Source organism: Aythya marila (assembly GCF_965140915.1).
Source record: "Aythya marila genome assembly, chromosome: 5".
In the NCBI taxonomy this organism is placed as follows: Eukaryota; Metazoa; Chordata; class Aves; order Anseriformes; family Anatidae; genus Aythya; species Aythya marila.
In genome coordinates this window covers 55,475,434-55,498,787 of record NC_139046.1, presented here as the reverse complement: position 1 = coordinate 55,498,787, position 23,354 = coordinate 55,475,434, and the positions used below count along the sequence as shown (strand labels likewise).

Below are 23,354 nucleotides of genomic sequence, written 5' to 3'. Positions count from 1 at the left end.
AACAATGAAAATAATACAATGATGAGAAAAATACTATAATCAAAGCTGGCATCAGGAGAAATTTCTTACTTTATTAAGGTACATATATAGTGGGTTTTTTGTTTGTTTGTTTTGTTTATTAAAAGAGAAACACTATCTCCACGTATGGTCTAGAGGTCAAATTAGGATTAAGATGACTTTCAAGTAGCCTAAACTGAGACCATGGCTGAGGGAAATGGTTGGGAGTAGACACATGAATATGAACCATCATTTTAGCCTTATGTTCTAAACAAAGAAAATCCAAACACAGATTTCTGAGATGTGAACAGAAGAGAGTTATTGCCTTTGATCAAGTAGTTGAAAATCACAGTCTCTGGGAATAATTATTCATGGGAATAAATAAAATATTGCATTAGCCTACAAAGCAATCTAGCAGGATCAGAACTCATTATTTATACAGAGTTTAGGGCCTGTAAAAATAAATGTGCGAAGTTTTCAAGGCTTCAGAAGCAAAGAATTAAGATAATATATTTCTCAAAAAGGGAAAACTGGGTGGTGCTGGTGAGAATGAATCAACTGCATTAAAACCGCAGTAAATCAAGCAAAAAAGGAAGGCAGAAATGTAAAACCTTTCTAAAGTTTTTAAAAACTCCTTTCTGCTTAGCTGGTGCTTGTCTAAATGCTGTGGTTATTACAGGGTCAGAGGGTTAAAATGGAAATATAATTTGGTTTGAGAGCCAGCTGCCTCAAAATCATAGCAAGCATAATCTAGAATATCCCCAGTCTAATTCTCATGCTGCCTCTAGTATTGGCCAAAGTAATTCCACCATTTTTACCAGTCCCTTCCTAATAGCATGCTTCACAGCTTAGTAACAGCTGCAACACATTTTTCCTGCTAAAAATTTACCTCAATACTTAATGGTAAATGGAGATTCTGTCAAAGCCAACAGTAGCTGGTGTGGGAAGGAACAGATGGAGCCACATACAATAGAAATAAGAATAATAAATAAATAAATAAAACACATTTACATCAATCTACTCTAAGACATTTATATTTGATCATTTCCGTGGATAAGTTTCATCTTTTTAGAAGAGTCACTGTGGAAACTGCTAATTGTACTTTAACTAAGAACTCGTGATAACTGCAAGGGAATAAATGTATGTTTACTCTCCTGGTTTGAGATATTGGCTGGATGAAATCTTGTCATGCCCATTGTCATTGTGAATTCTGGCTTTATCGGTAGCTCGTTACAAAGTCGAGGTGTAGTTCAGATGGTTTTGTTCCACCACAATGAACTACACCACCAAAACACACCCTTGCCTGTGCTTTCTGTGGCTTCTTATAACACAGGCATGTGAAGTGACTTAGCCAGTGTCTGCCTGATTATCTTATCTCGTCTTGAGTCTGGTAAGGTGGCAATCATTTTTAGTTTCCTGGTTAGACAAAAGGAAAGCCACTGCTAGTCATCTTGAAAATTGATTATGCTTACTATCATTTTCCTGGAAGAAATATTTTGTTTCTTTTTGACAGCTAAATGCACACAGTCAATCAGTATGGATGAAGAGAAGATAAATGTTACATAAAGACAAGCATATGAAAAACTCCACTGTTACAACCTTTGCTTCTTGCAATACATTACATAGAAGCAATAACAAACACAGTTTATTTTTAGTAGGTATCTTTGTTGCTGTAGGAGCACATCTGCTACAGTGCTCTTTTTCATCTGACATATATTGGCATAGTCATCATCTGCAGTCATAGTGCTAGATATTCTGAGGTCCTGTTCCTACTGGTATAGAAAGCACTGTTCTTTTTGAATTGGCAAAGTATAAACCTTTTCAGACCAGGTGAGAAGTCACATTTGTCCTCTCCCCTCTTGAATTGTGCCATTCAGATTACAGCTCTATGTTTCGCACTGTCACTTGGGATTGTTGCTATAAATTAACCTTCGTTGTATATTTTATAGGCTTATTTATGACAGCTATTACAAAACTAGTTCAACAATTACTTACCCGTGGAGCCCAACAACATAGTAAAACTCATACCTGATTATCCTCATAATTTTCTCAACTGAACAGAAAAAGGTACTGCTAAAACACTGTTTATTATGCTATTCCTGTCTCCTGGTTTAAATAAAATGCCATTGTCTTTCCATTTTGTGTTCCGTGTTATCAAAAATGCTATTATATTCCTCAAAACAAAGGGGATATTCATCTTTATCTGCTGTCCACAATTATAAATCCTAAAAATTGTCAGTAAAATTTAGACTAAGTTTTCTTTGGTCATAAATATTGTTTAACTTAAGTAAGTTGGCTATCACATTTGGGAGTTCTAAAAATGACTGTGTAATGGTGATGTAGACTTCAGATCTGCCAAGCCAGGCAGGTACGTGGTCCTGTTCTCTTTTACGAGAATACATATATTTATATGTATTCTATGCATATGTGTTGTATTTAACATATTTAATATAATTATTCTATTTAACTGATAATAGCTCATTTTACTCTGTGAAGAAGTGGCCCTATGGACTGTTATTTGGCATAATTGATTAACCAGAGATAAAAATGTATTTGGAAGTAATGAAAGGGGAAAATAAGACACAGAACAATCAGCAGCCAGATTAGGGCCCAGTGAAGAGGAACAGCTGACAGCCATCACCATCCAAGCTTCAGCAAAGGCATCCAGGGATCCATCTCAGAGGTAACACTGATATCATGGCTTTATCAGGTTAGAGAATTAGAAAACACTTATGTACTTGAGAGAGCCTGATGCAAACAAAGCTCAACAAATTCAATTGAATCTAACTGTCCAAATCCTTCATAAACTTCTATTGGGAATTATGAGATAGACAAATCATCTCTGCCAAGGCTTGAATACACAAGAGTTATACAGATACAGATTGTTAAAATCACTTGTTTAAAATCAGTGTTTGTAGACAGTGTTTGCAACAACACAAAGCTCATTTCCTGAGATTTATGATTAAAAATTAAATAAATAAAAAGAACGATGTAAACTAAGCATTTACATTTAACACTCATGGGTCTTGAGTTCTCTCCATAAATATGTAGCCCTGCATATAAACTTGCAAAGACAAACTACTTCACACTGCAGAATTTGAGTGTTGTATCTGACTCCCCTGCTCACCTATGGAATTAAGACGTAAAATATGAAAAATATAGAACACTATTTCAAGGTCAACCTTAAATAAATGAAACCAAATATTTTAGCTATAGAAATATATACAAAATCAAACTTAAAAAGTTAAAATATAAAAAGCATCAGTAACAATAACAGAAAACAAAACCAAAGGTTAGAGTGAAGTTAAATTTTCATTCCCTTTCTCCTATTGCTTGCAGGTCCATTTCTAATAATTAAAAAGGCCAGAATGACTAAAGGGAAATCAAACATTTTCCAAAGGAGAAAAATGTGGGACACTTAATGATTATAAATAATTAACTTCAAATTACTGAGTAATTTCTACATCATTCATTGAGCTTAAACCACCATAAAAATTGAGTATTATTTTATAACACAGTAACCATGAAATCTTTAGCACACCAAGTGCTACTGAACTGATTGTTTCTCACACAGTGTATGATCTGTGCAGAGAATTTAAGCAGAAGGAAGCAATGCAGTGCAAATACTACAAACTGCACATACATGCTTGCCTCTTTCAAATGTAAATTACTTGCTTTTTTTCCCCCAAATGACAAAAACAAGAGTTGGCAGCAGTCACTGGGAATATGCATCAAGACAAAAAGATTTAAAATGTATTTTCTACCTAAGCAAACATTTTGGTGGAATGCAATAATAAAGCTTTTTGTTCAACTCTGCATATTTTGAGTATCAAGCTAGAGGTGCTTTTGCTTGTTGCAATGGCAGAAAGCTCAAGAAATTTTATTTTTCCTTGTGCAACTAAAGAAAAAGTGTCACCCTCTAACACAGAAAGGATGCAATTAACTATAATGAAATGAGCCAACTGAGTGAGCCAATTCTTGTGCATTCACAAAATTATGCTTAAAGGAGTAGCATGAATCTTAAAAAATAAAATAGATTTTAGAAAATCAGATTCTGTAGAGTATACCAAAGAGGCATACAGGTAGGGGAACTATGCAGAACCAGCTCACAAAAAGCTTTCGATAGGTACTTATAACCGCCTTGGCAGTTCCAGATTTGACCAATTCTTTCCCAAATCATTTTATTTACATTTCTGCTAAAAATAACGTGCTCTTCACATTGAATACATATGCCAGATTTTACCTTCTTATGAAATTAAAAGTGAGTTTAAAAATATATATTTTATAATAATAAATGCTACCCCATTAGACTACCCCATTAGTGAAGGTCCATCCTATTTCAACATGACAGACAGACATCACTACAGCAAGGAAGTATTGGTTACAAATACGTCAACACTAAAAATACACAAAAATTTTCCAGTGAACAGGTACAGGATATAAATTCCATTCCTAGGTGGTAGAGTTTCCTTGATCTCATTAGGCCCATTTTGGGCAGATGAGGGAGGAGGGACTAACTAACTCTCAGGTTGCAGATCTTCACTTCTTTTCTCCTAAGACTCAAAGGTCAGCAGCAGAAAATCTACAGTTTAAATACTCAGAGCTTGCCATTGGCTAACACAAATACAGTGAATCTTCTGGTTGCAATGCACAAATGCACAGCAAGCATAAATTATACTACGAGGAAAAAAGCACGGTCAAATGCATCTGCTTTCCTGGCTTTGTATGTGTATTGGGTTTATGTGGCAAGGTTTGGGAAGCAGGGAGCTGCAGGATTGGCCTCTGTGAGAACAGGCCAGAAGCTGCCCCACGTTAGGTAAGGGCCTGTTTCAGCTGGCTCCAAAGGGACCTGCTGCTGCCCAGAGCCAAGACGATAAGACATGTTGTTTGTGCCTCTATGAAAGCAGATTTAAGAAAAGGAAAAAAACCTGTTGCACAACAGCAGCTGGAGTGAGAAACAGCCCTGCAGCTCCCAAGGTCAGCACAGAAGGAGGGCAGGAGGTGCTAAAGGCTCTAGAGAAGAAGCCAGAATACCAGAAAGAAGAAAGTTTCCTGGGCAAACAGCCAATACAGTTTCAAGTGTATCAACTGTAAATCTTTTGATGCCTTTAAGCAATTGAAGGTCACAGTATATTCTTATACACGCATATATTCAGATACACAAATATGTATCTGAACCTATATGCAAAGGATTTTAATTTAAATATACTGACAAATACATATACACATAATCAGGAAGTGAACACCTAGTTTAAATTTACAGAAGTACACTTACAGCCTTACACAGAGTAACTATTCTATATGTGAAAAGGTAAACATAAAACATTAAAAAAAAGACAGCACAGGTTGCTGATGAACCATAGCAATCTGACAGGGGTGTTGCCTTTTTTTAATTGTTATTTTTTGTTTTATTCTATGTAGGTTCTACCTGAGCTCAGGTATCTGTCTGATAAAAACAAAATATTACTCAGACATCCTTATTCACAAACACAAACTGAGATTAGAGAAGATAGCATCTTACAGAATACTTTCAGCATCACCTGTTTGTTTAAGCTCTTATCATAACGCCCAAGAAACATTTCCACATCTACTAAATTTTGCATGTTTTAAATTGTTTACAATATCCTAGATAATTAAAAATGTGAATAGTTCAAGTATTATTGGCTGTTGTTTTAAATATTTTCAGCTATGAAAATCACAGAGCGGCTTCTGCAGAAACTGAAGACAGTGCATGGGAAGATTTCTATAGGCAAACTTGATAAGTGAGCATAATTATTACAACAGCTATGGCAAAGCCACTTCGAGGTGTCTAATAAAAATTATTTTTATAAATTACAATACAGCTATAAACAAATTTTCTTAATATCAATACTTAAATGACAACTCAATAAAAACCATGCAAGTCACTCAAGTTATTACGGTTTAAATTACAGACAAATCAAGTGATCTATTTAATATTTCCTTCTCCAATAGCATCTGCAGCCTCATATACTGTAGAATGATGTTCTGAAGGGAGTAGTGTGGGAGAAAAGATTCCACAACAAAGTGGTTTAAAATGCTCTGGATAACAGAAAATGACCAATTTTCCCCCAGAATAGCACAATTTCTACTTTTGAGACTCAGTGGAAGGTTCACTGGACACTGAAGGTGAACTGTTTCTTACCAGTAACATAATATACGTGGACTTACTGGAGTGGCTGTGTAGGAAGTGGCCAATCAGACTGTAAAACATTCTGTTCCCACTGCAATGAACCATCAATGCTTCCACGTTTGTAAGGCTAGCAATTCCACGGCAAGGCTGAGATGTTCATTAAGAAAGTGGATACTTAAGTGTGAGCTAAACAAACTGAACAGCCCTCCTCAAAACACTGCATTTTTTAGTTAAATAGTTTATTTTTACAGAGACAAAAATGCCTGTATTTACAAATATCCCAGGGTTTTAAGCTGAAATGAAATGCGCAGTAGCTGAAACCAATTCATTTTACTGTCAGGAAAAAATAATTTCCTATGATTCTACCACTTTAAGAATGACATTGTGGAGTTGCATTACAGTCAAACAGCTGGTAGGGTTTTGCATTCAATGAAAAGCCTGATAGATGCTTCAACTCATGTGACAACATGACTGATAAGTCAGGAATTCCATTAGAAGTTTTATTCTAGAATAGTTCTGTCATAAATTACAGTTAAATATTTTGTTATTTTTATCATTTCATCTTCCATAAATATCTATATATCAATTAGAATTATCAGTCCAAATATTGCACGTAGTTTGATCAAATTAATGAACCAAAGGAGGGAACTAAAGTCTTTTTAAAAGTCACAGAATAACAAACCTCAGTCTAAAAGTGCTTCACTATATAAAGTTAAACTTTTCAAGCTATACCTCATCTTGATTAAGATTTAAAGCTACTAAAAACCACAGCAGTCCAGTTTAATTTAAACCTCTGAAGAACACAGAAGAAAAAATATTTTCTAAATCACTTTCTGCTCCCACTGAACTCAGCAAATAACCTCATTTATATTCAAGAGAATGATCATAAAGAAAATGCAAACACTACACCTTCTCTCTTGAAAACAACGGGAGTTTTGTATAGAGTACTATAACATGATCAGCTGGGGCTTCTTTTTTCTCTAATTTCTTATTGGCTTTCATTGAAATCTACTTATAACATCAAGAGAGCTGTCAGCCCACAACAGCATTGTTGTATTCCAAGTGCAATATAACTTTCTCAAGCAATGTTTTAAATAAATAAAACATACGTTTTTTATGCCATATATACCTTTGAAAATTCTTATGCTATTGTGTGGTGTTTTCAGAGGCAAAGAATAGTCTGACACTAAATTAGGATAACAGAGCTTCTCAGGGCTCATCCCTTTTTCTTAATCTGAAGTGACAACCATTGGTATTTGAAAGCATTATTTGTAATGATGAAATTGTATCAATTTCACCTTCTCTTTATGAACTCTGAAAATTTAATCATTAAATACTCTTTTATTACGTCATCTAAGGATAAAAATCAATACTGTCTACTCAAGATGTTAAAGTATCAATTTATATATATATAAATTATATATATATATATATTATATATAATATATATATTTTATATATATATATATATATATATATTACCCTCTTTTAAGTGGTCTTCCCGCTAGGTAATTTCAACATCTTGGTATCAACAACCAGCTATTCCACCTGTCTGTATAACATGAATAAATTAGATCAGAACTTTTCCCGTTTGGCAAAATTAACACTAGCTTCAGGGGAAGTTTTACATTGATTATAAAATTTCAAAAAGGCTGCCTGGTTGAAACAGCATAAAGTGAAGAAACTACTAGGACTTACTACTCTTTTCCTTTACCTTCAAATATACTGGCCAAATTGACATAGAAATAAGACAAAACAGAGTATCAGACAACTCTTGTATCTCCCCAGTACCAAAGACCCAAACAATCTGATCTTCAACACTTTTATAGAAGCTCACATTACATAGCACCAGTACCCAGGATCTCTAATTTTCATTTCCTTCCATAGGAAATGGGTATTGGAAGCACAGACTGGAAATGACGTTTTTCTCTGCAGATGATGTTTTGCTACAAATGACAACTGCCTAAATTGGGATCAAAAGCTGTTACACAGTTTTGAGACTAGACAAGTATGACAAAATAAGGAATTCAGACATTTTGCAATTTTGGACTTAATGAATGAGGATGACAGAAATAAGAATTTAGTAGGGTGCTTGAAGAGTGCTTGAAAAACACTTGATGAATCAAGATATCAGAATGATTTCAGAAAGATCACAAAAGAACACTGCTATGACCTTCAACATTAATTGAGAAGTCAACATACAAACAATATTGCACAAAATCAAACAAGACAGCCAAGACGTTGTGGTTAAGCACTGGATGAAAATAGATGCCTAATAGGTACACATTTCATTTAAAATCTTCTCATCCATTAAGAATGCATTTTATCTAAACATTCATATTTTAATGTCTACTGCAATTTCTTGTAGCTCCTGGCTGTGAATTAGATGCCTGAAAATGATGTGGCAGAAATGTGGCAGTTCCTAGGACAGAGAGAGGTTCAGACTTATCCATTAAAATACCTTAATTGATTTTCTGATTATCCTTCAACAGAATCTGAAAAAGCACATCCTATTTTCTTGGGTATACAAGGTCAGGAAAACTGACCTTTAAAAACAAAAGCTTATTCTAACATTCACTGTAGCTGCAGCTGCTATCACGTCACTACAAGTATATCTCACTAAGAATCTGGATACAGCAGGATTTGTTTATTTATGATCTCAAGTACTGTCCTAAGAGACATCCTTACTTGATTACACTGCATTTCCAGCTTTTCACCATCATTTTCAGGACAAATCATACTGAAATAATTTTAAATATCATTTCATTAGATTTTTTTTTTTTTTTTCTTAAGTTCAAATGAAGCTGCAATAAGGCAAGAAGCAATATTAAATTTAAAGATACTTAGCAGACTATGCTACTGGAAACTGCAATAATACTCTTGTTGTTTATTTAATGTTTCTTTGACAGTGACACTCCCTCTGATACTTAATATTTTTTATTTTTTTTAATATTTTTTTTTTGAAACGTAGAACCAATGCAATATCCAAAGAGGGAGCAGAACTTTACCCAACTTTTTTTCCTGCATGGTGACAGAGTTTTATACTTAGAAAACTCACTGTTAATTTTATATACTGAGTACAAAGAGCAAAGAATTACAATGTCCTCCTTCATAGGATAGTGTCGGGATGAAGTTTCAAAGCCTTAAAATTTCATTTCTGCTTCACTAAGGGAGTTCATTTTTTTTCCACCATAATTCAATGCAATTCGATTGAATTCACCCTGCAGGGCATGAAATTCCCGATAGATCAGGTGGGACTTTAAACTGCTATGACTTTGCCTTTTATTAGTGCAGCTAAGCACAGAGAGATTGAAGAAAATTCTGTTTTAGGATGATTTACTTGACACTAAAGCTATAAGCACAATTTATACATGAATAGAACAAACGTATTGTTTACAAGGTAGTTATTTAAAACTATGCTTCTAAGCAGAAAGAACACATTACTGGGAGCTACAGCCAAATCCATTTTCCACTCCTGGTTTACTTTGTATTGCCTGTATTACTATGTGTCTTTCATGTAATTCATGTTCTTCAAAGTTCTGCTGCAGCCTAAACAGCAAAGAAAGCTATTGCCTGATATAAAATGCTATACCAACTTAATAAAAACATGCGATTGCTTTAAGTAGATAGTTAAGATAGTTTTAAGTAGAGTGTGTAAAGAGATTAACATACGTTAATATAGGTATACACAGAGATAGATAGAAACACCTTCCCCACAGATAATGAGAAAATATACCATCATATCACATCTAATCACATGCAATAAAATGATTTACATTAGAGCTTTTTTAATTATTATTATTTTAATACAGAGTTATACTTAAATACAATGTGAGGCAATGATGACATCCATGTAACAAAGCTGAATAACGTTTCACTAGCTCTCCATACAGAATATTGGTAATGATAGCATTTATTAAATTTTGGGAGGAATTCCTAACTTGCTTAACTCAAGGAAATTACACAAAAATGTTTATCAGCTGGAGGACTTACAGATTTTTTCAAGTGTTGTAGGAAGCACTGAGAGAACTCAAAGAGGAATTTTTAGACACAATTACTATGTACTGTATACAGCACTTTTTCCCCTCCACACCAGGGGCAATTTTTGTTGCCAACTGTTTTTACAAAACCTTGAGCAGCCTGAAAATTACCTTTCTGTACGTTGTCCTCTCCTCATATGCTACAGCACAGCTTCTGCATTCAGTTACAATGCTGCTGTTGTCTGTTCCTATCTATGAATTGCAGAGTTGAATGACAGTAGGTGAATGTGTTGAAACACCAGAACTAAATGGGGAATTTTTACAGTCATGGGTGAGTCTGAGATTGCTGAATTAAAAATATGCCAATATAAATAGACAGTAAATGCAATATTTGAAAGAAGGGCAACAGTAGCAATGAAAGGAATTCCATTTTTATTGTCTCTGTCCATTTGTATGCAGACAGAACTGTATTTTAATTATATATAAAATACGATCTATTAATTAAATATACAGCATAGTTAATATTACTAACAGGTTTCTTAAAAGCATACTGTATATTCAGTGACTGGAGGTAGGGCTTAGATAAACAGTTTCCTCAAAATCATATTATTTATTTTGTCCAACTCCATCAAAATGTGAGGTCCTTAGTGAAGTGTTCAATAAACAATAATTGAAATTCCAGAAAAAATCTGTTGTTAGTGGACTTTTAGGCAACTGACAACATACTATAGAAGTTTTAATAAAAAAACATTAAATAGGCATAGCTATTAGTTCCTTCTCCACACACCAGGCTACAGCACAGGACTAAGCAATCCTCTCAAATCAAATCTATCTCATGGCAAGTTTATTGATTAAGTCAACTTATGTTGGATATTAGAAGAAATTTCTTTACTGAAAAGGCTGTGTGGCATTGGAATAGGCTGTCTTTGGAAGTGATATAGTCACCATCTCTGGAGGTCTTCAAGAAACATGTAGATTTAAAACTCAGTAGCATGGTTTAGTGGCGGACTTCAGTACTAGGTTAAAAGATTGGAATAGATGATCTTAGAGCTCTTTTCAGACTTGAATGATTCTATGATTCTAAGGAAAGCATTCTGGAGCTTCTGATTTCCAGGCCACTCTAGGATCATATCACTTCTTTAATCACAAATACTGTTCTGTATTTCCTCCTAAAATATATGCAAAATAAACAGTGCCTACAATCTTTTCCTACAGTTGTTAGAACATCTAATAAGATGACAACATAAAAAATGAAAATATTTCAGATAGTTTGAATAAATTAAAAACAAACAAAAAGCATATAACTTAGGCAGACTTTTCCAGTATTTATCTATGTGAAAGTGTTTGGATAGAATGCATATACTATACCTGAATGGAAATACAATCAGTATTTACATTAACCTTCACCTCTCCCACTCTCCTCTTCATCCAGCCCTCTTCTTTTCCAGCTTCAGCTCATTGCTTTTCCAAAATATATAGGCATATAAAAGCCTTGCAAAAGCCTAAAAATAGCACTTGATAACTTCTCATGCAATTTTATTATCAGAAAATACTTACTAAACCTCAAGACTGAATTCTGATCATCAAACAATCTCGCCAAGGCGGTACCATCTACCCTAGGTGAATTTTAACTAGACATTAACTTCCTTTTATGAATGTCCTATTAGAGAGTCAAAAGTTTTCCTTTAGTTGGTGCACATTATGCAGACTCTCTATTCATAACTGGAGCTACACCAGATGTGGGTTCATTACTCATGTTCGGATTCTCTCTTACGAATATTGTGCAAGCCATGCTACAATTTCCCTTGTGACCCTTAAATTGAAAAAATTAAATTCAATAACGCTGTCTTAGTGCAAGAAGTACTTTCCAAGCAGCATACTTTTTTTTTTCTTCATTTATAAAGTTTAGCATTTTGAAGTAGAGAAAACATGTATTTAAATGTGTCAATATTCAGGATGTGAACCTAAAGAAGAATTTTAAGTGACAACCGTCCAGAAATCATATGATATTTTTCCACATTCAGTTAAGATTACAAATATTGTCCTACAAGAATGGCACAATCGTACTTTTTTACTTGTTTCAAGTATTCATTTTTCCACATAAAGTGTTTTAAAAGTATGTATATGTGATCCAGTCCCTGGGAAATATTTTAGTACTATTTCCTAGAAAGAGTTGTTCACATGCAGCTTGAACATGAAGTCTTCATAGAAGTGCCAGTGGCTGACAAAGATCACCAAACAAATATAAGCCAACATAAAGTTGAACTGTATGTTGCCGTCTTTGCTTTGAAAGAAGTGCAAGTGCAGAAAAATCATAATTCAGCAAATTAGTCTCATTGCTGTACAATCATATATATATATATATATATATATATATACTTGTGTACTTAATCACTTTTTTCTGCTTCTCCATTCCATCCCTTTCCCCCCTCCCGCATCATCAGCATCATCCATATTAGCTCTTTTCTCTTTTTGGTATCTAGAGGACAGTAAAATTTGTACAATGTGCATAATGAAAGTACGTACATGTATACTCTATTTGTAATGCTTATATAGCAACAGATTTAGGTAGCACATGTGCTATGAGTTTCTGATGCTTTCCACAAAGCAGGTGTCATGTGACTCAAGTTTAGAATAGAAAATGTTGATGTCTCTATTACGTGGAAATAAACAAAACAGAAACATACTAAAGTTTCTAATGTTCTATTATTTTATTTCCTCCGATAAAAGCTTTTCTACTCATGCAAATTAGTAAAACAAAAAGACAATAAAAACAATTAAAAGACAAAAAAAAATAAATAGCCATTCAGGACTATATTCCTATTGTAGAGATTAAGCCCAGCAGTTTCTCTACCAAACTAATGAGAAGAACCCCATTCTCATTTCAACTTGATCAGAGGAAAAATACCTATGGATAGGGTACTCCAGGATACTTCATAGGCTACAGCATCAGTCACTAATCTAAATAACATTCATTGTTTCGTGTTTTATCTTTCCACCTTTACTGTCAAGAAGTTTATTTTTAGGCTCATGCAGTGCTTTTGAATTTATACAAATATGATAAAAGCTTAGGATACTATCCTTGGGTAAGTTTAGCACTCATAGCATGCTTTTGAAAAACAGCTACCCCAAGTCAAAACCAACCTTTCATTTAGATGTGGATTAAAAGAGAAAATCATCATCCACTATTTTTCATCCTCAGCTAATAAGCAGATATATGTATGGTATGAATTAAAAAACTGTATTAGAAAATAAGATGGAAATCATTATAATTCATTTTATTAGATCATTCAGTCTAAACTTATTTTTTTACACTCTTAAAATACCACAATGTTATAAGTAAAATTAATTTCTGTGATGAAATATAGTACTTATTGCTTGATATTCTGCAGAGGCTGATCACAGTAAGTACTGAAACTTCCATCATTCCACAATTCTAATGCAAGAGTAGGATAAATACTGATATATTTCATTGCTTTCTCTGTTGAATATTTGAGTAAAATCTTAAACATATTCAATAACGGTCAAAACCTGAAACGTATTTTCAAATATCTTCTTGCATCTATTGTTGACAATTCCATGTTCCTCTTACCTCATTTTGGAGGTCACGGATCATTTTGCTTTTCCTTTCCATTTCAGTCTTCAAAAAGTTAATCTAGAAGTTTTAAAAAAATTCTGAGTAAGTTTTTGAAATGTAGGTAAACATCATCTCAAAGTTTTTTTTTTTGTTTTTTTTTTTTTTGACCTTATTAATGGCTTAAAAAAATACAATTAAATCTGGCCCTAACAAATAGTGTTCTAGTATCTTAGAAAATTATTGTCAGTCAATCAAATTGTCACAGTCAAATAGGTCACAGTTATTACTGATAATCTATCACACACTATCATATGTACTATGAAACATATAATGAAAATAATGAAAATAAGAAAATAACTCCATAATAAGGCTTTGTACCAGTAGATATAGTATTTGTCTTTTGCAGTGAAGTCCCAGGTGATCTTAAGAAAATTAAAGATTTTAATAAAAATATTATCTGACATTGTAGTCTATAATATTTTAACCATCTAAGAACACCACATTTATAACAGCAGGTTTCTAACAGTTACTTGATTCAAATGCTATGCTACTGGCCCTAACAAGATGAAGTTCTCAATTCCCATCAGACTGATATGTGGAATAAAGTGTAATTTGTTTATATCAAGTGTTTTAATTTGGTCCTTTGTCCTTTTTTATTTCAAACATTTGTCTTGGGAGGTAAAACTTTCAATCTCAGTTTATCAAAGAGTTTACAAATCAGCCGAAGTTTCTCTTAAGAATGGACTTTCCTCTGGACTTAAAGAACATAATGGGAAAAAGGAGATAGTGATTATAGGATTAAATCAACACGGTCTCTTTACTGTAAGGTATCCACAAGCATCTTCCTTCATTTTGCACAATTCTCATGCTTTTATACTCAATACCCCATTCATTATTCTCTCCACCATTGATCCAATGCTCTACCTACATTCCTGGGAAACCACAGCACATCTGCCACTGCAAGAAACTTAAGAAAAACAAAATCTCAGAAAAAAAATTACTTCAAATGTTGAGTTAGGCTACAAATAAGCTGACACGGAACAAAGTTTTGAATATGATGCAGATCAAAAATGACAGTCAATCTGTGCAATCTGTCAGTTGTTCATGTCCACACTCAAGCAGGTAGATGTCAGTAATTTAGCCATCACTGGGCTTGACATCACTCTTATCAATATCAAAAGAGAAGTTAGAGAACACTATCACTTAAGAGAGAAAAGTCAGTGGGGGGTACATGAGACTGACACACATAACAGAGCTTCTTTTTTAAGTGCTTCCCAAATGTTGTCTAAATAATTAGGTAGGTTATGGAAACACTATGTACAGATACCAGTGAGGATCATGTTTTAACAGAAGATTTGGTACTTCTCTAGCAATTATGTCTGCAAATAATGAAATTTGGTCTATGTACAATGTATAATAAATAACAAGTTTTTGCACAACAATAGAAGTCATAGTCTAAGTATGAGGTCAGGATTAACTGAAAAAATAAGAAATTAACTATTCACATAATACATTTTCTGCTGTTTAAAAGATTTGTGAACTACCATTTGATGCTTACAAAAATATATTGCTCTGTTAAAGAGCGTTCTTTTTCTTCACCCTAATTCTCAAGGGAATGCTAATATTCCTTCAGAGCATATCACTTCTATCTAAATATGAATATATATGAAAAAGCAGAAAAGATATGGTAATGGACTTACTGACTGTGCTCTCTGTACATAGCCTGTAAATATAAGTTCGGTTCTTCCAGTGAAAAGATATCTATGACACCCCCAAACTGTTAATTTAACTAGCAAGTTAAACCAGTAATTTACGTTAATTGCTCCTCACATATACATGCATCTGATATCACTTTTACAGACATTTTAAATAGTTCTAACTTACACATTTTCATTAGTCAAGTAAGCTAAAACTCTAAGAACACTCTTTTTTTTCAAAGCTTTATTAAACTTTTTTTTTTTTTTTAATTATTATTAAGCAGCATTAATTATGAAACCATTCATTTTTGCTTGCATATCACAGCAGCATTTTTAGAGCTCTTCTACTAAATCTCTAACAGCTGAAGAGCCACTTAGTCATAATGTATATCGGTAGAGAGCTATATAGGAGGGATTTATATGGCATGGCTACTAGAACTACTACAGAGATAATCTATCTATCCATTTAAGTACATCTATGTCTATAATGTCATGCTTTAAGGCAGATGAGGCTGTACCAGATTATCTGCATGATGCTTTTAGTCAGTCCCAAGGACAGGGAATAATAATTTTGCTTCAGAATCTGAAGTCATAATGTACAGTTTAGGGGCAAATTACAGTGCGCAAACTGCTTTTCAAGAACAAGTTTAAAATTTGGCTTTCAGTCTCCAAATCTTGATAGCATAATACACATTAATAAGTTTTTAAGCTCAGCTTTAACATAAACATACACAAACTGAAAAAAAAAACAAAAAACAAACAACAAAAAAAACTATGAAACTTTCTACATAGAGTCACAGAATGGGTTGGAAGCGACCCTTCAGGATCCCCTAGTTTCAACCCTGCTGCCATGAACAGGGACACCTCCCAACAGACCAAAACCCCATCCAACCTGGCTTGGAATACTTCCAGAGATGGGGCATCAACAGCTTCTCTGGGCAACCTGTTCCAGGGCCACACCACCCTCATAGGAAATAATTTATTCCTAATATCTAACCTAAATCTACCCTTATTTAAAGCTACATCTTTTCCACTTCCTACCTGCTCTTGTTTCTTGCTTGACATTCAGCTCTTTCTTAATGTTGGCTGTCTTTAATTACTATCTAGCTGTAATTATGAAAATACATAATGAAAATGGATTGGCGTTCTAAGGCTGAACTTTGCAATATTAAGCAAGGACACTGCTTCTGTCTCCTGGAGACAGACATCCAAGGTACTCAGAGCTTTGTGTGCTTCAGAGCTCATTATGTTTATTAAAGGCAGCAGCTTCCATCCAGTAGCCTTTACTCACAGCAGTCTGTGACCTTGAAACGTTCAAATTAAATTTTCCCCTATCGAAATACAGAATGCTTTAGCAGATGGCAGTGATCTAATTCTAAGAGTCAGACAATAGTTAGTTATTCACTACAGACGAAGGATGAAGGAATACCAATATAAAGTCATTACTGCACAGTCAAAGCTCAGCTGTACACTTACTCGCTTACCTCCAGACATCTTGTACAGTGTTCAGGACTAAGACCTGAACATTTAAGATAAGACTGAAATACACCAATACTTAACTACTTCAGTAATACTTCATAGCCCTAGTATACTCATTATTCATTTTCATCATCTTATTTTCAAATTACTGTAGGAATTGATTCCAAAAGCCAGAGAGAATGGATTACACTATTACATTTAAAAAAAATAAAAAATAAAAATCCCACCTTTGGAAAAAAGTGTTTGGCAAAGTGTTAAATTCTTCTGAAAGCAAAACTAAACATACTTTTTTTTTTTTTTTTTTTTTTTTTTTTGCCTATTAGAATTTCTTCAGTGAATGTAACTTTTAAGTTGTAAGCTGTATTTTAATCAAGAAACATTTTTGTCAGAGACATTTAGGACTTGGACCTGTCATAAGAACTGTTAGTGAACAAAACACATTCAGGTGAAATGGATGTCTTATCTTCTTATGAAAAGCATTGTAAGCATGAGTTGAAGATAGCTTTAAAGATTCTTGTTTGTCAGTGAATCTCTCTGAAATCCATTTTGCATGTTCTATTTGTATTTTACTACTAAGAACATCCTACTGATATCAAATTAACCATATCATTGTTTATTTTTTGTAAGTCAGGCACAATCTATTACCTAATTCTAATTTTTCATAGTGAAGACTGAGAAGCTGGAAAAAAAAGATTTTATGCTGACATATTTTGTGCTTTATTTTGACAGACTATGACAATTGTATTGTCAAACAAGTCCGTCACCATGTCTTTTTAAAAATTGTTACCATGATATAAAATAGCAGCAGGAACAAAATGAAAAATGCTTCATCTACCTACTGTTCTACCAGAAGGTGTGTACTACCTTAACTGTTTTTTTTTTTTTTTTTTCTTCCCATCCTCAGTGTCATTTTCCTGTTTCATTCTTTACTTTCTCACTCATCAAGAACAGTCTATCTCATTTTGTAGACTTTGAAGTTAATGGAAAGCAGCTTTGAAATTTTTTTTTCTTACTAAAAATTAACTGTATCATCAATACTAATAGTTAGTATGAAGCACAGTCAAGTGAAGAGCCCTTGTACAAAAAGTTCTCAAGAGCTTGTTAACCTAGTGCAGAGATACAGAATCACTACAAACCTATGTATTCAAGTTCAATGAAAAACTGTTCACTGTAACTTGTAAGTTACATAAATGTGTCATTTGTCCTCTGTTTCTGTTAACAAAAGCTAAAACTGGTCCGTGCTCCCTAATTATATTTCTTGAAGAAGTAATTCCACCTCTCATTAACACATAATTTGACTTTATTAACTGCACTAAAACCTATTCTAAACTGCATTGGTAATTATTAAATGCATACCAAAATGCTCTATCAGCCTTCTACTAGTTGGCTAAAGAGGCCAACAGGTTATATGGGTATGTCCTATACAGACAGGACATTTTGTATATGTATTGTACACCTAAATCTGGCAGAATGCTCTTAACAAACAATTTTAGAAATGAATTTTGAGAGAAAAATCGATAGTTATATTGTGAACTGGCTGGTAGGCAAGAGAAGCTCCTCACAACACAAAACATTCTATAAGACTGCATTTGACCTTGAACTTTGCAACACAGGACTATTTGAAATTTTTAACTATCCCCACCACAACACTTTTCCTCTGCACATTTAATTATCCTGGATAATTAAATTAATTGAACCTAATTCTGCCATATAATTTATAGAAAATAAAAAAAAAAAAAAGAAAAAAAAAGCATGCCCTAACATGCTTGGCTTCTCTAATCCTCAATAGTTAATAAATAAATAAATAGATAACAAGCTAAACATGCACAACAAATTTCATTACATTTGTGCTATCCTTTATAACTGTTGCTGACAAATCATTTGTGCAAATGGTAGTGAAAAGCGTTGCTGTGTGTTGCACAAGATTTGGTTCTAAAGTTCAATGCATTGCTGTAACATCTTTTTTCATTTAGTTTTCTCCAACCCCTTCAATACTTTCCAGGTTATTTTTCATGTAATTTGACTGATGTAATCCTTCTAAATTCTTGCATACACTTTTGGATTTACATAATTGAGACAGTCATTACCATCACACAGATCATACATTCCCCACTGAACATATACAAACAATTAACATACTATAAGCATTGTATTATGTCTCCTCAAAAAGAGCAGAAATGAATATATATATATATAACCATTGTTTTCTCCAGTGTTTAATGCAGAAGGCTTTGAGAAACGTACTTCCATTCTTATTTACTCAGATAAAAATCAATATGTAGTTCACCGAGTCCTGTAGAATAAAATGTGCTTAAGTTTGATTAGAAACAAGACTCACAATTCATTGAATTAGAATTAAATTCAAGCTCCCATCCTCCAGCTACGCTTGCCTTGAAGTACCTAGACTTTCTTTCAAAGCAGTCATATTGCTTTCAAAAATACAGGAAACAGAGAAACCATCTGAACACTCTGTGACAGTAATAATATTTATTTCCATTTCTATTGCAGCTTTCATCTGAGGACCCTGAAGCACTTTTTGAATATTCATTCAGTCTCACTGTATGGGTGAGTTTCATTATGTACATCGTACCCTGTGGCATAAAGAAATAAATGTCACAAACCAAGGAGCCAGCACTGCTTTCCTTAAAATCGATGCCAGATTTAATACTCTGTTATTGGCAAGTTTTAGAATACAGCTCAAGAGTTCAGTTTCTCTAACCATCTGACAAGTCCAAGTTCATTTCTATTATCAATTCAGGAAGTGTATTTTTTGTGTGTGTGTGTGTGTGTGTGTGCGTGTGTGTGTTTTCATTGTTGTTATTTCGTTTGTTTGTTTGTTTTCCTGCAATGGATTTGTGCTCTTCCCAAGTTCTATGCTGGAGGCTGAGTTTATGCAAGGCACTGTTGCTCAAAGTAAAAAGATAGCATTACATCATAAAAAAAAAAACAGAGCCAATAATCCATTCACTACAGCTGAGATTTATTTAACACAGGAGGATTAATTTTCAATATCAAAATCCAATATAGAGACTCAAAAAAAAAAAAAAAGTTTTCCACTCTTAATTTGTAGGGCTAGAATTTGCTCTGCCACCAAAGTGTCAGTGCATCTGGAAAAGACAACTTTGGAAAAGCATGTTTTACATACTTATCAGAGAGGATTAAGTTCTAATTTCTTATTTCAGGACAATATATCTTGCCTTAGTTAAAAATCTTAAAAGAAGCACAGATTTATATACAATATATATAGAGATTTATACACAATATATATATATATATTTATATATTATAATATGTATATATAATTGTATATATAATTGTATATAATTGTATATATAATATATACATATATAATATATATGTATATATTATATATACATATATTATTATATATATTATTAATATATATATTATGTATATACACATGCATATAGTCTTCCCTGATTACCAAGAAAGATCCAAGATGCTCTTTTCAAGGTTCAATTCAGCATTCGGTTTACTGATTTTCTCCTGATCAAGAACAGAGGGGGGATTTTTTCTCTGTAGAAGCCTACAAGTGTCAGCAATCCAGTAATTATATGTTGTGGGGCATGAAGGAACAGGTAAAACAGTATCTTTACCCTTCTGACTTCCAAGCATAAAAGGGGGGGGGGGGGGGGGGGGGGGTAGCCACTTTCAATAATTATCTCAACTGAAAAAACCTGCAAGAGAAATACTTACCTCAAAATCTACCTTCTTTCTAATTAGAAGGGAGCATGTAAAACTATTATATATTATAAACACATACTATATATTTAAAACCAAAATACATCATGACCCATATAAATGACAATCCAAAACTATATGGAAATTCAGGTTAAGCATTGATGTTATAAATGCTTAACTCTATAGTGAAGGACTTGCATGTGCCTTCCCAGCTGTAGCATCTATGGCAGGTCCTTGTTGCATCCCAACTGCATATCAAAAGGTACATTACACAAAACTCCAGATCCTAGTGTCTACTAGGAACTCATATCCTACTTGCATGAGCCTGAAAATGGGAGTTGTGCTTTCGATCCAGCTGCCTTAAACTAAGAATCCAAAGTATGCCACTTTACATCTAACATGTAGACCTCATATGACTACCCACCCTGGGTCAATTACTGAACTGGACCAAAGATCTCTTTTTCAAGTAAAAACATTGTAGGCCTATCCATTAGCTTCAGTGGGAGTATCATTAGTTCTTAAATAATTAAATAATTAATAATTAAAATAATAAATTCATATCTTGTTCACCAAGGACATAAAGCCCCATAGAAAACAAAGTAAGGTGAAGGAAGGAATTTTTAAATATTTGTTAAATTATTTAATTCTGTTCAAACCTGTCCTGGTTAAACCACGACACACCGCTGTTTCATGAGCCCGAAAGCCAGTAAAATATTACCAAATAAATTAGCAATTATACAATATGAAACTAAAAATAGCTCTAGAAAACCTTCTAGCAGCTTGTTTGTAGGCCCAGAACAAGAATCACAGAACACGATGTCTGAAGGAACATCTGGAAGTTACTTAGTCAACTTATGCTTGGTGATCTTGATGTTATAGCAATACTACTGATGAACCTAACAATATTCACCTACTTATAGGTAAGCATTAAGCAAAGATAGTTTTTATTTTTTTCCCATGATAGCAAAATCTGGCTACTTACATGTATGTCCCATAGCATTACAGTGCTATACACAAATCCAACTAATCCTACTATTTATTTATTATGCTTATGAATTATCATGCTTATGAATTAAAGCACGAAATCTTAATGGGACTTACTACCTCAGTGTAGTGAGGATTATATCTACTGTGGTCAAAATCAAACTTTCTGCTGTTTATTTTCTTGCTGAAAATCTGTAGCAATTCAAAAAAAATCAACGACTGTATGACAACATAAATTGGTATAGATGAGACATGAAGGTCCATAAAGGTAACCTCATAAGTGTAAGGACTTAGTTCCAAACCTCTGAGAGGAGGTACATGCACCTAAATCCTACAGAAATTAGTGAAGATGAATATCTTAGGGTTTGACTTTCACCACATCCTTTCTTCTGAAGCTTATAGAGTACTAACATACTTGAAACATAAGATATTTTTTTTTAATTTTTTAATGTGCAAACATATTTGAGATTACAACAAACTCTTGAGGCAGGAGGTTTAAAAAAGACAGAAGAAAGAAATAACGGAAGAGGGACAGGGAATCACTCACGGTAGCTTGCTGCTTTTCTGCTTTCTCAGCTGCCTCATTAAGCTGCTTTTGAAAGGCCTCCTGGAGAGACTTCATTTCTTCCCTAGTTTGTTGAAAACACAGAACACAAACTTCATCACAATTATCCATTAAGAAATTATTCACTTTCAAGAAAAGACACCTTTAATTATTCAGAGTAATGGACAGATGTGCTGTATCTACAGGTGTTGCTAATAACACTACAATGACCCCATGAACTGTAGTACCAATGCAAGACAAATTAGCTACGATGGAAACTGTCTACACCTTTCACATCTACCAAGCAGCACGCTGTGCAAAACATCTGCCACTGCATAATTTCTAGCAAGAGATTGGCACAATAAGAGCAAGAAAAGCAGGATACTGAAAATACACTGAACTGGCACCACACTAATATCAACAACTTGTTAAAAAAGTAATAAAAAAAATACTCTGATATAATTCAGCTTTCACTTGGCTCTTTCTAGAGAGAAACAAGAGGAAATTCAGTAGAAGATTCTGGCATACAACTGAACAAGAGAAAAAAATAACTGTTTGGACTGTTTATTTGAATCAAAAAAGCTTTGAATTACTGATTTAATCAGAAAATGTCTCCAAAGATGATTGCAGCAAGCTGAGATCCTCTGCTGGCCATCTCTTTGTACCTACATGACACATTTTGGAGCTGTTACAAAGTACCAGAGTGACATATTTCCAAACAGCTGCAGAGCATTATCAGTGCTGCTGCTTGCATGGATAAACCTCCAGGAATATTGACCAACATAGAACTGGGTTTATATAACATAGAACTGGTTTTATATACAGCTGATAATTAAACCCAATGAAAAGTAAATTGGAGTGGAAGGCTTCAGACAAGAACAGAATTTGTGAGCTGCTGTTTCTTAGCTGACACCTCTATTACTTTTGCAATTTTGGGAAGGTTGGTACAAACAGATTTGATTGAGATAGTGACTGAGCAGCATGAAACCAATGTATCATCAGCACAGTACAGCTCTGTGTATTGTATAAACAGATGTGATCATTCCAAAATGTTGATGGTGTACAACAATAACAAGACTGGAGACACCGTAGTAAGTGACCAAATTTTACTGGCAACTTGAGAAGTACTGAAGAGCTCACACAAAAGGAATGAAAAAAAATCTAGTGTGAAGTCAGCAGAGCTAGCACAGGCCAAGATTTTAGCACTCCAAACTTTACTGTATCATCCATCACCACAGGAAAT

The 23,354-nt window shown here is 33.8% G+C and overlaps 1 protein-coding gene across 1 annotated transcript in view; it reads right to left on the bottom strand.

Moving 5' to 3' along the window:
• Window positions 1–23,354, bottom strand: part of LUZP2 (leucine zipper protein 2) — a gene marked incomplete at its 3' end in the record, with an annotated part of 190,675 nt that overhangs the window by 82,923 nt on the left and 84,398 nt on the right. The window contains exons 4-5 of the mRNA XM_082761376.1: window positions 22,115–22,196; window positions 13,721–13,783 (exon numbers count right to left, since the gene is read on the bottom strand). Of these exons, the coding sequence (XP_082617502.1) occupies window positions 13,721–13,783; window positions 22,115–22,196 (145 nt within the window). The remainder of the gene's footprint in view (window positions 1–13,720; window positions 13,784–22,114; window positions 22,197–23,354) is intronic.